This window comes from Cimex lectularius, unplaced genomic scaffold, assembly GCF_000648675.2.
Source record: "Cimex lectularius strain Harlan isolate CLEC.00 unplaced genomic scaffold, Clec_2.1 scaffold103, whole genome shotgun sequence".
NCBI lineage: Eukaryota > Metazoa > Arthropoda > Insecta > Hemiptera > Cimicidae > Cimex > Cimex lectularius.
This window is the reverse complement of record NW_019392691.1, coordinates 1,203,679-1,220,170: the sequence shown is the minus strand read 5'-3', so window position 1 is coordinate 1,220,170 and position 16,492 is coordinate 1,203,679. Positions and strand designations below refer to the sequence as shown.

At 35.0% G+C, this 16,492-nt stretch overlaps 3 protein-coding genes across 3 annotated transcripts in view; 1 reads left to right on the top strand and 2 right to left on the bottom strand.

Moving 5' to 3' along the window:
* Window positions 1-16,492, bottom strand: part of LOC106670423 (RNA-binding protein Musashi homolog 2-like) — a 393,099-nt gene that overhangs the window by 277,471 nt on the left and 99,136 nt on the right. The window lies entirely within an intron of this gene.
* LOC106670411 (neuroparsin-A-like) lies at window positions 3,257-4,139 on the bottom strand. Its single transcript, XM_014400714.2, has one exon. It carries the CDS (start codon window positions 3,901-3,903, stop codon window positions 3,568-3,570), a length of 336 nt encoding a protein of 111 aa, XP_014256200.1. The 5' UTR covers window positions 3,904-4,139; the 3' UTR covers window positions 3,257-3,567.
* On the top strand, window positions 9,128-9,515 carry LOC106670426 (neuroparsin-A-like). The gene has a single exon (XM_014400754.2). It carries the CDS (start codon window positions 9,159-9,161, stop codon window positions 9,477-9,479), a length of 321 nt encoding a protein of 106 aa, XP_014256240.1. The 5' UTR covers window positions 9,128-9,158; the 3' UTR covers window positions 9,480-9,515.

Here is a 16,492-nt window from a genome sequence, read left to right as displayed (position 1 = left end):
CACTAATTTCGTGGTCCGCTTGACCAATTAATACATATCAATTAATTAAGGTTTTTAGTTGAGATGAAAAAAAGCTAATGGCACGAGAGGGATTCGAACCCACGACCTTCGGCTTGATACGCCGCTGCTCTGCCACCTGAGCTATCGTGACCTCGATCCACTCGGACATCAACTCCCCATCTCAACCCCAGCAGCGGCGTATCAAGCCGAAGGTCGTGGGTTCGAATCCCTCTCGTGCCATTAGCTTTTTTTCATCTCAACTAAAAACCTTAATTAATTGAAAGATCGAAACGTTGGCACGATAACGAAAATGTTTTTCTGAAACCTACACACCAGATCGCATCTCACGATTTCTGAATAATTATCGATTAACGGTCACTAATAACCACACATTATTATTATTAATAACCAACGTTATTAAAACAACTGGGAAATGGAAATTCTAGAAAGTGTAATGCAATATTTTATATAATTTTTGTTTGAAAATATTATTAGTAGGCAACTAACTATGCTGAGGTTTAAGTTGGCAACATTTCGACCAGCTCAGGTGGAGCAACTATGCTCGGATGTAAGTTGATATCGTTGCAACCAGCTCTGGTGGGCTACTATGCTGCAATGTAGTAACTAACACTAACTACATCAGGTAGGCAACTATGTTGAGGTGGAAGTAACTTTTTTTCACAACACACATTCAATACGAATTCGCACAAACGAGTGGAAGTATTCTAATATAGTAATTTAAATTAGTATATACAAGATGGAAAACACGTAGAGGGCCGGCGATGACCTCAGCTGTTTGTTGGCCCATAAACTTCCCACTTATTATTAGTATATACAGAGATCGGGGTTAAGACCTGAAAAGCAAAGAGTGGCCCAAAGAACGGCACAAATTCATTTTCTCCTCTATTAATGCTTAGTATATCAACATCGGTTCAAAACCTCGCACGCGTTGCGAAGGTTCACTTAAAAATCGCCTAATTGAGCTGAGGATGTTTCTATGTTGCAGAATCCACACAGATTTATTTTCCATATTAAATAACAAAATCCACATTTTAAACTAAGAAATTTTGTTTGTAATGACTTCTGCTGCTATAATGTAGGAAAGACGGTGATAAATTTGAGACAATAACCAAAATGCAGTCCCTATTACATACAGCCTTGTCCGACTGCACTGGATACGTGGAAAATGATTAGCCCATCATCCTTGATTGTAGCATGTGAGTACAAGGTTTGCAGGACTGCTATAAATGTAGTCGAAACGCCATAATCAAAAAGCTTCAAGTACAAAGAATGGCAATGGATAGTATCAAATACCGCGGTAAGAACGATGAAAAGCAGTACAGTTTCTTTTTAGGCTTCTCAAAAGTTTGTTTAATTAAATTAATTAAAATAAACAAGTTATTATTATCGAGTCTCCCTTTCTAAACCCCGACTGGAATTCGGACTTTTCATTATTGCCAACAATAAAAGACTCTGAACGTTTTAACAAAAGTCCAGAAAAACTTTAGTCATTGAATCCAGGCAGGAGATCCCTCTGTATTTGAGGGATTGTTATTGACACCTTTTTAAATATGGGGAAGAAGAGAGATTTAGCAAGAGAAGACGGGTCTCTATTGAATTCATAGATATAATTAAAGATAGGGAGCAACTTGTTCAACAATGGCTGCTATGCATGTTTATAAAACCCGTAAGTTACTCGGTCAATACCAGGGGCTTATTATTTTTTAGATTGCGGATAATTGAGATTAGCTCTTCATTTGTGAAGGGTGCGTTCACTGTAAGGTTTGTGCAGTTTGGCTCCGCATAGACGGAAGGATGGTGGTGGGGAGGTGGGTTCAAATGGTATCGGAAGTGACCCAGGTACAAGTCCTCACTTACGCAATTGATCTACCAGGTCCCATTTATCCAAACTCCCATTGCACTTTTAATTATTACTAATCATTTAAATGTTTTACAAATATAAAAATTTACTTACATTATTCGAAATTAAGGCTTCAACCTTAATAAAAATTAAATTCACTAATTTCGTGGTCCGCTTGACCAATTAATATATTACAATTAATTAAGGTTTTTAGTCGAGATAAAAATTACATTTGTGGCCGAGAATCCAATCCGATTACACGGCATTTGAAAAATGGCAAAATGGAGGGAATATTCAAAAGGTGCGGTTGAGATAGGAAGTTAATGTCCGAGCGGATCGACGTCACGATAGCTCAAGTGGTAGAGTAGCGGCGTATCTAGCCGAAGATCGTGGGTTCGAATCCCGCTCGTGCCATTGACTTTTTTTATCTCGACTAAAAACCTTAATTAATCTTAATAAATATACGATTTTTTTATTGGATGTGATATTTCCCCCTCTATTTAACGACTGTAACGTCCACCGTTTTCCTATTAGTTGTTAAAAAGGAAATCCAAGTTAAACCGGCACAAGGTCACATCCTAGGTCCGTCAATGTCATCGCAACCGTCTCTCACAAGTAATAACTCAATATGTTGAACCGGCACACGGGCCTTATTGGATCTGCCTGCACTAATAGTTTTTTTGTTTGAGATATTCAAATGAATTCACCCATTCGCAGATCAAAACCAATCATCTACTACAAAAACTCAACAAATACTAGTAAAAACCATCTAAAAATCATATCAGACCAGGATGGTATAAGTTTTCTTCTCTATTGGACGCATTGGCTCAATTATTTTATAATCTCAAAAAATTAATAAGTGTTCAATAGTTAGCATGAAACAAAAACTATCACTAAAATGTGTTGTAACGAATGTTTCACATTTCTCTCAAATCTCTTCAAAATATACTATTCAACACTCCCAACTAGATTAGAATCAGCGGTAACAGGAAAGATTAGATTTTCTTTCGTAGTTACTTTGACACAAATGTACATGTAAGCTGAGGCAAATCAAATTAGATTTACAAAAACTGAGTATTTAAATGGAGATGCCATTGTTTCCTCACATTATATTATTTCGTCGATTGGTGATTTTCTAGTAAAAGGCGATCATCAGGGGTGAGGCCACTCGGTTACTTCATCAACAATGAAGCAACTATGAGCATTCAAAGATAATGTACCTTCATAACTATGAAGCTTATTATCAGTTATAATAAAAGGTCGTCAAACATAGTTTGGAAATAAATAACTGAATTAAAAATAAGATAAAACATGACAAGTACATTCGAGAAGAATGTTATCACTACATAATCTTCTTCAAATTTATTATTTTTAATAAACCAAGTAAATTCCTTCGACGAGAGGACGTCCAATAACTCGTCGAGGGTTGTGGACGAGCGAGGTTGATAATTCATTAAAGAGGCATCTATTTTATTATCTAGAACTTAATTAGGATGAAAAAATACATGTTTGGCCTTTGGTAAATTTATTTGTGTTTTCACAATTTATTCATCTCAAGTGTTGTTCGATAACATTCCTGATTATCAATTCAAACAATTATTGAAAGTTTCATGATCAATACAGTTTATGACAGCAATTGAAATCATAATACTAATATAATGGATTGAATTCGAAGAGGAAAAGGCACATTTTAGAATATGCTGTGTCTAGTAATTAGGCGGACAGTATGTATTATCGCATAACATAATTCCATTTTCGGCCATAGCTTGAGAACATCCAGTGCACACCTTACAGCTGTTGCACTGCATACCGTCGCCACAGATCAGACCGAATTGATGACGGCCGCCGCACCTTTCTCCGGGACCCTGACCGCAGACGTAGTGTTCGCACCAATTTTTGACCACACCATACGGACAGTCAGTCCTGAACTTGTTGCACTCTTCGCCCCTGCAGGGTGCGCAGTCGTGGATGTGGGAGCCGGCTTGAGTCGCGATGCAGCAGACGGCTAAGATGGAAAGGGCTGTGTATCCAGATCGGACCATGGTTGGAAATGACCGTCGCCTCTTCGGTCCCCGCTTTATATACCCCCTTGCGCCATTTTTGCATCCGAACAATTAATAGACTCCTTCATTAGATATTCTTCGAGGGATGGGGACCGTCGGGGAAAACTTATCGACCCCGCCCCGCGTCATGACTGGTGATGAATTAATTCCTGAATTACTCCTTGTAAGCTAATTAACATTGACTTGGAAAAACGTTTTCAACATAATGAAACCTGATAACACTGGAATCTTTAGCATAGATATATTGGCATGTGCTTCAGACCTGCCCTTGAGGACCATCAGGTAGGTTAATTATTTATCGCTTAGGTAACATGGATTGGATTTACGGCTTTGATACAGGATTTGCTTCAGGAAATGGAAATGTATGAAACCAATTATTTTTAAATTCCACATCCTGACGATGGAAGTTCCTGCACAGGAGGAATTCTTGTACTTTTACACGAAATGGTTCGGAGCTATATAAATCAGCATATTCAGTTCAATGAAAGAGTTGGACAAACAATGGAAGTGGCAACAATAGTTGGGAACAAAAATCAATTGGGAACATTGGAAGTTCTAGATTGCCCATGGGGCATGAATGACCTAACGATTTCTTTGAGCTATGCCCCCAACCGGCGCAATGTAACTTTTAACTAAATTATACAAATATGTGAAGAATACAAATGGTAAACCACACAATCTTTTAAATGAATAATAAAGTTGTTTTAGGCCATAAAATAACCCTAAAACAACGCCCAAACATCATGAAATGATGCCAATTAACTGCGGAAGATTTGTAAAAATGGAAAGAAAAGTTCCAGCTTCCATTAATTTGATTAAAATGTATTTGTCAAATTAAAATATTATTTTATATAACCCGGATTGGACAATTCCATAAGTAAAAAATGTCGATATATGTGAAGTCTTTATTTACAGGGTTGAACATTCCACCATTTGATCGTTATGCTTTATAAAAACTGAAAAATGATTTCTTACAGTGAAAACCTGCTAAGTTAAAAAAAATGCATAAAATGCGAATAAATATAAACCTTTCTTGCTTGATATATATCATCAAATAACTAGAGTGCAAGAAAAGTTGTCGCATACCAGTGATAAATGTTGGCAAGAATTGGCGAAACAAATAAACAGCTTCTTTTGCAACGCTATGCTGCAGGTTTAGCTTTTGACTAAAAAGTAACCTCCACTGAATGTATGGGCTGTATTTTTGGCTAAATACCAGTCGAGATTATGCTGGAAAATATTTCCTGATAAATCTTGGTGCAATTCGGAATATAAACACTGTCAGATGGGATTCTGTGTCTACAGGCAAATTCCCATTATTTTTAACTTCCCTATATTTTAATTATCTAATCTGACTTATATTCTAGTAATTATATCAAGGAGGCACTAGAAGCCTAACAAACGGGTGATAATTACATTAGATGTCTGTCTACAGGTTCCACGGTTCAGATGGCAATTAGCATGGTGCTACAAATGTCAATACTTATTATCTATTAAAACAAAACCGGATATTTATTTTTGAAGATTCAAAGCAAAACAAAAGATAGACTTCAATACAATAACAAATTAGATTTTGCATTAATTAACTTCTGAAATATTTAATATTAAAAAAGTGAAAAATATGACACATTTCTACTTTAGGATCAAGTTCAGTTTACTTTAGTGTAATGTATTACAATATATTCATACTAGTGCGAAAGTAAGGGAATTGTGAATAATATCTGATACTAATCAAAAAACGCTACTAACGGCCAAAGATATTATAAATCCATTAGATTTCGTGGTCCGATTGACCAAATAACCTCTTTCAATTAATTAATCATTATGTAAGGTCTTGGTTGAGATGAAAAAGTCAGTGTCACGAGTTGGACTCGAACCCATGACCCTCGGCTAAACACGCGCCGCTCCACCACTCGAGCTATCGTGACTTCGATCCATTCGATCCACGAGTCCCGCTCGTGACAAGTCTCTTAAATCTTGTATTTGCATTTCAAGTCTGTTTAGGTATAGTCTTAAATAGCTGGTTTAAATCGGTAATTCTTTGTTGATATCGTACAGTGGATAAAACCTGTTTTTTTTCTGAAGCAGCGATAAGTTAAATTCGATTCCAAGATAAAATAATAATTTGTTGGTAGGAAACGTTTTTGTTTATAAAAGATAGCAAAATTTAAAATAAAAGTTACTTAATTTTTCTCTTTCATATTCCCTATGTTCCCTATGGCTATGATTTTTTTAAAAGTTTTGTTTATATTCACTTAAATGTTATAATTGTGTTATGTTTCATAAGTATCTATTCGTTGAAATGAATATCATTGAAATATTTTTCATTTTTGATTGTGTTGTGACACTTTTATTTCTCACTCTCAGTTAACTCCCGGATTGTTATCCATGTCGTACTGTATTTTTTAATTATGTATCTGTTTTTTGTATAAATAAAAACAAAAATCAAATTAAAGTATGAGTCTATGGTATATACTTAGAATATACTCAACATATAAAATATCAAGCTTAACGGCTTAATGTGACAAGGGATGCATTAATAGATATTTTTGCCTTAGTGACAAATTCTCTTTGAAGTAACTTTAAAATTCATTAGGCCAGTGATTAAAAAGTATCAATTAGATCGATGTTAATTTTGACATTGATATAATTTAAAAAAAACTTGTTTACAATTACTAAAGATTACTTGTCGTTAATCACCTGTCAACTTTATGTACTTAATCGGTGGGAAAACTGATCTATTTCTGCTTTGGTTATTCTCTATTAATTCTTATTAATAGTAAACATCAATAGCTCCAGATTGTTAATCTTAATCACCTTCCGTGTTAGCTCTTACAACACTGACAATCATTTTCCTTTATTAGACCAAACTATAAATATAATCATTTACATCACTCAGGCATTTTTAGAATTTTAACTATTCGTAATAAGCAAAAGTTTAAACAAAATGTTTACACAAAATCAACTATAAACTTGTAATACCGAGATTACAGCACACGTGATATGGCTTGGTATTCACAAATAATGAAAATGTTCTGAATGATAACATAATAAGTTAAAGTGCTGGGATGCTGTCATCAGAAGAAGCAGATTTTGTAACTTACGCCAAGCTTTCAACCTTTATTGAAGACTTCATCAAGGGCTCTACCGGCAATTATATTCTTGAATTGAAATTATTAGTTACAAATGTTGTAACTGCCAGAGCTTGGCGTAAGTTACAAAATCTGCTTCTTCTGATGACAACATCCCTGAACTTTAACTTATTATTGATATCCTGACGGTCGATTCGTCCTTCCTTCGTTATAATAAAACTGTTCAATTGTAGAAAACAAATGAAGAAAGAAGATTAATAATGTAGATCCATTAATAATTTTGTCTTACATCCCTGTTCCGATTCTTGATGATAGTTTTGTGTCCAAAAGTGTGTTGAGGGTGAATGTATTTATGAGCGCGAATGTGTTATGTGGCCTGGTCGAAGGCGGAATATCGAGTACCCCATCGACCCTCAATTAGGTTGTTATATAATGGTTATAATGGGTAATGGAGGAATATTGAATGCAATGCAAATTGGAAAGATTGTATTTATTAGTGAGTGAGCGTATGAATGGGTTCGAATCTTGGTACTGTTTGCGTTGGGAGCTGAAATGCTTTAGCTGTTGGTACCCCTTTCAGCCCATCTTCGGAGGCTGGACGGATAAAACGGAGGTCTGACCCCAGACTGCCAACACCCGGTAAAGGTTATTCTCGAAACCTGCAAGTTCTAAAGTACAAAATCTGTAATTGGCAGTGGACTGCGAGAAATGATATGCTCAACTCTGTATATGTGTGTGCTTGTGCAGATTTGAGCTTATACAGGGTGTTTGGCTACTCGGATTACTAACTTTGCGAAAAGATTCTTCATTCAAAATGTAACCAAAAAGACCTAATTAACGATGGCCCGAATCTCAACAGTTTCAGAGTTATTCCCTTTTTTCTGATTTTTTAAGATTTCACGATCAAACTTCAAATAAACAATGATAACCTCAAAATTAAAAGGTTTGTAACACATTCGTTGATACCATTGAAAACTAAGTTAAATTTCTAATAAGATGTGATCAATACTAGACTTGAAAACGTTGGTGAAATAAGGGTTTTAGTAGCCATAACTTTGAAAAATAATTCTTTTTTCGAAGTTAAAAAACTTACTATGGTGATTCTACACTACTATTTCCAAACTTAGAGACCAGCAAATTTCAGAACACGTACTCCATTTAATATCCTTTTTAGCGGTGTAATTGCTTTTTTAATTACTTTTTCTAAGATGAAGAAATTGATGAAGGAAAAGAAAAACCCGTGGTTGACTGATTGGTAAGGTGGAAAGATTAAAATAAATAAAAACTTAAGTAAATTTTGAATGAATGAACTAAAAACGTGTTTGATTTGTCCAAAACCTTTTAGTTTTGGAGTTATCATTGTTTATATGACGCAAGGTCGTCAAATCTTAAAAAAATCAGAAAAAGGGGAATAACTCCAAAACTGTTGAGATTCGGACCGTAGCTAATTAGGAGTTTTTGGTTCCATTTTGGATGTAGAATCTACTGGCAAAGTTTGTAACACGAGTAGCCGAACACCCTGTATAAATCCCAAATCCGCAACTTATAAATCAAGTGACAAAGCCAAGATTACATGTTAATGATTGGGATTTGTCCCTATAACTGATTTTTTAAATTTTATTTATTCGTTTCCTAGTTTTTGTAATATTTTTGTTAATGTGCATCCTAATTCGGTATTAAATTCCAGCTTGCTTTGCAGTTTTGCTACCAATATTTTCATATAATTTTTATAATACTGGTTTTGAATGCATCACACAAATCATTTTCAGTTTATAAACTTATATGCCTGTTTAATCAGTTTAAAAAAAAATAATACTGTATTCATTTATGGATAACTTGTTTAATTGTTACCAAATGATGAATGGTAAAAAAGTTAATCAGGAATTCATAGAAGTGAATCAGTAGATTTTTTTTAACGTTCAATTACCAGTCAAGACTGGGTTAATTGGAACAGCATTGCTCAGGATAAGAAGTGGTTTTTTTCTTACCAATTTCTTGGAGTAAAAATAGAAATTGTGAATTAATTCGATTGGGGGCGAAATGAGTTCTCACAGCCGATCGCCTCGGATTAGCTGTAAGCGCGACGGCAGTGTATATAAAAGGTCCGAGAGGTCTCTCCTTTCAGTCAGTCTCTCTTCGACAATGCTGTTCCGCTTCTTGATCATCTTCTCCGTCCTGCTGATGGCTTGGGAGGCGTCCGGACTGTTCAGCCTGTGTATCCCTTGCAATGGCGAAGAATGCGACGTCGAGCCGACCGACTGTCTAGACGGGGTTGTCAAAGATGCCTGCGGCAGGTACGTGTGCGGCGCGGGGCCTGGTGAAAGGTGTGGTGGCAGGGCGAACCACCTAGGCAAATGCGGCATCGGCATGACGTGCAAATGCGGCAAGTGCATCGGCTGCTCAACAGCAAGGATCATGAGGGGGGAAATCGTATGCGAAGATAGCCACCCGATGTGTGAGTGACCGAAATGAGTTAATAAATAAATTTAGTTATTGGCAGTTTTGATTTATCAACCTCATAAAGCTCATCGGGCACAGCTGGCCTAGAAAATTTTTAGAAACTTTAAAGGAGACTCTATAAACATTCTTCAACTACAATGATTGGTATATGTCGTAAGAATAAATTAAGTTCAAATTATGATCTTCTTCTTACGTCTATACTAGATATCATCATCAGAAAATAATAATAAATATTATGAACGTTAGTTATAATTCGCACGCTTTAAAACACTATGTTAAATGGATGTAACTAAAGAAAAATTTCAGGAGAAATTGTCTTATAAGTTTTGAAATAAATAACCTTATTTATCTATAATTGAATATTATACCAAACCATCTTGGCTTTACATATTTGCACCGAATCCCTAGTTTATTAGTATTAATTTTTTTGTCAGGAATTTCTTCTTAAGGTTCATCACCTAGGGACAATGGCGGTAAGTCAAATTATGCAATACACTCCATCAAAAACACTACGGATCGTTACGGAAATTCCTTTACGATTTACCAGACGAAAAATAGACATACAATATCATGACATATAGAAAGAAAACACATTCAAGAAAAAGAAACTTATGAACACACAATTAAACAATCACGACTATCTCAACGATCTCAATAACAGACTGGAGAAAATACTGAAAAATCCAGGCTTAATCCGGCACTGGCACACCTTTCACGTACGTATAAAAGGGACTTGAGTTAGTACAAAACCAACAAACTAACTACTGCAGGAGTGAAATGTTTACACTCGCCTGACAGACCAAAAAAGCAAGTGCAGACAGAACATAGTGATTGGAATTGACTGCCATCTTTTTTCAAAAACATCATCATCATTAGCGCAGCACTACAACTCAACGAAGTGGGTCATGGCCTAATCTAAGTATTTTTTGGCAGTTTCCGCTTCCTGGGAATCTCATACAGCGGGAAGGTACTTCGAGTGGATCACCCCTCATCATGTGCAATTATCAGTCTACCAAAGGTGATCCAACGAAATCCTTTTAATATGACATTCTTAGTTTCTTATTCATCGTTCAGTCGTACATTAGCGTATGTTGTGCAGAATTATGGCAATAGATATTTATCGAACTCGGTTTTCATGTTGTTATTCCTTTTTTGTGTTTAGTTTTCCCAGTGTATATATACTAATTTTTGTGCAAATTTATGACGGTTGATAAAACAATAAGCGTATTTTTTAACGATTTTCAACATAAAAAGTATGTAAAGCTACAATAATAAACTGATTTATTTAACTTCGTAAAATAACGTACCGAAATGACTAAAAATGGGCATACTTGAAAACCTTGAAATACAAAAACACAACAGATTTAAAGAGACAAACAATGCTAACATTAACACACCATTCACATAACTACAAAAGCAACTTTGAATAACCAACCACTCAAGATAAGGAAATGTTGAAACTAGCTGAAGAACACAAAAAGCGATAGGCAAACCAGAGTGACGGTATAGACTATAACATATATGTATATATATATATATATATATTGGAGATTTTTGGAAAAGGGCGCCACAAAAAGATCAGAGTTTTCGCGGGGAAAAAAACCTCTCGGATGAAAAAAGGATTTTTCGCTCTCTTCGCTCTAGGGGCGACCACGTGAAGACGGGCTTTCGATTTTTAGTCCCTCCTAAATTTAAAAAGTAATATTTCATATCTCAGCTGAGTGTGGATTGTGAGTAGAGTCCTGTATCATAATTTTTATTGTTTGTTAATTAATGTATATATGTTTTCTATTTTTTTTTAATTAGAAGGATTAACTTTTATTTAAAATTTGTTTTTCTTTTCTTGTTTAAACCTTTTTTTCTGAGGAGATCAACATAGTTACCATAAGACCAAACTACATTTTTCTTTTAACATCACAATCATAATCCAATAGTACCAGAACTCAATGACGTGGGTCATACTCTCATCTGAGTATGTTTGCAGGATCTATCTAATTACATCCCATCAACGAGATCTTCAGCTTCCTAAAACGTCTGGAAGCAGGCTAAAGTGGGTGGGTATATTCTAAACTCATGGCAAGCGAATCTCAGAGTACTAAACATGATCCACGCAGTTATTAGAAATGCTTTTAATAGCGCAGTCTTATTTTCTTCTTCGTAACTTAATCGTACTTAAGCTTAGTTTACGCAGAATTAGTGCAGCGTATTGTCTTAATAATTTTCGACATAAAGAACTTAATACGTCTACAGAGATAGGCAGATTTCTTTAAATAATTATATGTTTGTTGATAAGCTGCTAAGATGGAGCTTTTAAACTTATAACGAGGTTCACATTTAGCGCTGAATTGCGAGAAAATAAAACGAGCTTTTTGCCGACTAATCGGTAGTAAAGTCACAACTCACAAGCTGCCAGCTTATTGCGACTAGCGATTGTTGCTCGACCAACAAAATTGCTTTTTTTCAGGCATCCGCCCCGGCTTTCACTCTATAGTTACTGTGGTTAAAATAAAGAGAATATGGAGTCAAGTTTTCTCCCTTGATTGTTTCAATTCAGAGAGAAAAGCCAACAGAGAAAAAGTGGTCCGGCAGACAGGCTCGAAAGGCCCACTTCGCACTTATAATAATAATGGAGAGATGACTTTCTGTACAGTTTAAATAATATAAAACAGGGATAACGTTACGACTATAATGAACTCCTCGCCTGGGGCGCAATTGCCTCAGAATTTTCAACAGCGGATATTTAGGCAGCAATATCCGCTTTGGAGATGGCGAAATATTACCCTGGCTATTGTGCGCGCCTTTTCCACCAATTTTACGTAATGGCGGAGGAGTTTACAAATCCATTTTTATTATAAAATATAACGATATTATGCCGAGATTGAGTAAAAAATAATTTAATTTAATCAATAACGCTGTTATTTGTAACATGAGCCGCCTTGTCTTTTGTTTGACACAAAACCGTGACAGTCACTCGCATTATTATTTGAAATCAGGTTAAATTACCAACATCTTTTGTATTGTTTAATTTACCAAAAAAAATTATGTTTACAGCTACAAAAAATGAAAAATAAGTTTTTTCAATTAATTAATCTTTATGTAAGATATTGATTGAGATAAAAAGTCAGGGTCACGAGCGGGATTCGGTCGGACCCACGACCCTCGCTTAAATACGGCTTTAGCCGAGGGTCGTGGGTTCGAATCCCGCTAGTGACACTGACTTTTTTATCTCAACCAATGCCTTATGTAACGATTAATTATTTGAAAAACGTTATTCGGTCAATCGGACCACGAACTCTAATGAATTATAAATACGGCAGAACGACCTTTACTAAAAAAAAAATTAATTTGATTATCACAATCCAAAGAGATGCAACTATTTTTATTGTAAATCTGTCAGATTTGATTAACTATCTTTATTTTTTCAATACTGGGAGTAAGGTCAAATAAACCTGCGCATGGATATTTCTATCAAGGCTTTGGTTTACCTTTTATTCAGTATATTTTATTAAACATTTCCTAGAATAGGAGAAAGATGGAAAAGCCCATTTAACTTAGTCCATGGATCAAATCCCGGCTTTGTAACTTGGACCTTTCTAATCCTGCTTAAGCACTATTTTCTCATATTCGAACTTTGGCCAAAAAAAAATACAGGTTAAAAAACTCACTACATTACAGTGCTCCGCATTATTAATAATAATTTATATATTATATTTATTTTTAATTGTAATAAATGAAATAATTTTGTTTTAGAACAATTTAGATTATTATTCAGAATCGTGAGATGCGGTCGGTGTGATGTAGGTTTCAGAAAAACATTTTCTTTATCGTGCCAACGTTTCGGTCTTTATTGATATCATCTTCAGGGCCTGGGATTTTCAAACATTGGTTGAATTAACAAAAACATGTAGGATGTGGAAAAAAGTGAATTTATACAATGCAAAAAATATTTTTTTATATTCAATCAAAGTATTTCTACTCACTCAGAATGTCTGTTTTTTTCGTGAGTAGAAATACTTTGATTGAATATAAAAAAATATTTTTTGCATTGTATAAATTCACTTTTTTCCACATCCTACATGTTTTTGTTAATTCAACCAATGCTTGTAAATCCCAGGCCCTGAAGCTGATCTCAATAAAGATCGAAACGTTGACGCGATAAAGAAAATGTTTTTCTGAAACCTACATCACACCAGACCGCATCTCACGATTTCTGAATAATCATCGACTAACGGTCACTAATCACCACACAATTTTGATTGTTTAAAAAAGTTTAAAAGAGGCTGGGGCGATAAAAATTGAATTTTACATTATGGTAAGCGAGTCAAAATTCAGCAGTAAAATTAGATTAGAGTGGTATACAGGGTGAAGAACCCTTCAATCAATTTCGTCGTTTCAGATCATCCTGGCCTGCTTATGCTTCCTGGGATGGTTATCGGACGCGTTTCGTCTTCAGTGTTGACCAAAATTTTATATTAAATTTGTGCGGAAGTCACGAGAGCTCAAGTTGTGAAAGGAGCGGCGTATTGGTTCAACAGTTAAATTTTACTTATTTTTATGTACCGGTTATTAGTCAATTAATTAATCAAATATTAATTATAAATCTGTCATTAAAATTGATGTAACGTGATGGAAAATTCCCCCGAGCGAGAATTGTTGTAGCCCATCGAAATGTTATACTTCCACGAAATTTATATCGGTGTATCATCGCGGATATTTTTAATTCCGAAAATAGATTATCCGGATGGCCGAAGGAAAAATCAATCGGGCCGGTTAATCCAGAAATAAACTTTCTGTTGAAATAATACCGGCGACGAGGGACAATCCCCTGGGAATTATCCACACGAGGGCAATTAAAAATGTACGGTTCGGTCTGGCGAGCAGCGGACGGTGATTTGCCAATTGAAAATTTACAAGTCAGGAAAAACCTGAGAACGTTCATTTTTAAAGGGAAGGAAGAACGTTTTATCCTTGGAAATTATTCAGACGCCATTCTGTTTTCCCACCTGGAAAACTCAGCTTAGCATTTCCAGGCTTGCTTAAAATTACATATGAATTCTCGCGACTAATTAGGTAATGACGACATGTTTTAAAATTCGCATGTTATAAAATAAAAATCTAATGTGTTTGTGAGAATTTGTAAACTATGATGTCAGAGAAAATAATTAAGTTATAGTTCAGATAATCCAGTATAACAGGTTCAAAGTCAATTATTATCTTTTTTTATTACCGAAGTTCTGTCATTTTCAATAAATGAGTTTTATTGTTCTACTATTTATTTGTTAATAGAAAATTAAACATTAAACCTCCTTGGGAATGAAGTTTATATATATCCCTGGACGCCGGAAGATGTATATATATATATATATATATTGTATGTATATATATGTATATATATATATATATACGTGTATATACAATATACATATATATTCAAACTTTTTCAAATTCCAATTTTTTTATCAATCACAAAGTTTTTTTTAACTTCATTTCTACTCGATGAATTTAGATTTGTATACGCATTTCTTTTCCAATAGTCAGTTCTTTCTGGTAACACGCAGGAATATTTCAAGGTCATTTAGATGTTCAAAAAGAGGCCGAAAAGTTGCAATTTTTCGCCATCATTTTCTCAAAATCTATTTTTTGTATTACAACCATTTTTTTGTTTTACTTTACGTTAGTATGTTTTTACGAGATGTAGTAGCTAAGGGTTTTTAAAAAATAGTGAATCAATAATTTTTGCCAATCAAAATTTATGTGAGTTTAATCCTATATAGGCACCATAATCTACAAGAACAACGTTAATGTAGGGTAGTCATCCAATACAATTAACGTGTTAAATGTGTTATTGGGTTTGAAAGAATAATACGAATAAACTTGAACGACAGAAATTTATCAGGCAATGTGCTACAAGGAAGATTCATAGCTTTTGTGTGTTATTTTTCCAGAACGACAAAGATTAATAGACAATTTTTAAAAACAAAAATTCAGTAAAAAGTCCTGCTAGGTTACACTGGTACACTGCAAGAATAAAATATAGAAAATCCGTTCACTTTCATTCTTTCCAGCGCCAACTTGTCGAGTAAGTTTTTTTTAAATTCTTTTCTTTGGTGAGAAAGTAACTTTGAGTAAAAAAATTATTTATTAATTTAATTTGCTTAAAAGCATGGATCTCGCCCAGGCAGATGCTTTAGCCAACGACGGACTTAGTTTCAGTTACATAGCCCAATTCCCTCTATCATCCACTATGATCAACAGCGGCTTATGGCCTCCAGAATTCTCGATCAAACGGTATTGGTCTACCGCTATGGACGAATACTAAAGACAATCGTTTCATTGCTCTTCCTGCACTACGGAACCGTCATTTAACCTCTTCCTTGATAAGTCCATTCCAAACGGTCCGTAATGTAGGGGTAAGCTCAAAAACAGTGTTAAGGCGCATTTTTTCTTTTATATTTTATCGTAAATTACGAAGTCTACTCCCCCCTTTTTTTCTCACTCTTAATTATATTTTTATGTTTGATTTATGTTTGCATGCATTAAGTTTATTATTATTTTACACATGTATCGGAGATAAATCTTTAATTTTGTTCAAATAATTGTTGATTACGCGATCGATAACGGATTAAGCGGACAAAACAAGAAAGGATTAGCCGTTATCGCGGACCTTGATCCAGAATGAGACGTCGAGAAGCAGACTTTGCGCAACTTTGAAATACAGAACATCTATTTCCCGTACATCGGCCTATCCATTGCTATATCGATTTCGTCACGTCCCATTGTCGATCCCTATACAATCAGGGACCACCGCCGAAAAGATCGGGGAAACTACGGTTTATACCGTGACGTCACCAGGCTTTATTTTCTTTTGATCTTCTTCATCTCATCTTTATTTTTTTCTTCATCATCTGTGGCTTCTTCATCATCTTCGCTTCATCATCATCTGTGGTTTCTTCATCATTTGCGACTTTCCTCTTCAATTTTCATACCTGCTTCGCCATTTCACTTCATCCTTAACT

Bases quoted from the DNA above. Each gene is read 5' to 3' on its own strand.
- LOC106670411 (XM_014400714.2), bottom strand. From the start codon at position 3,903: ATGGTCCGATCTGGATACACAGCCCTTTCCATCTTAGCCGTCTGCTGC.
- LOC106670426 (XM_014400754.2), top strand. From the start codon at position 9,159: ATGCTGTTCCGCTTCTTGATCATCTTCTCCGTCCTGCTGATGGCTTGG.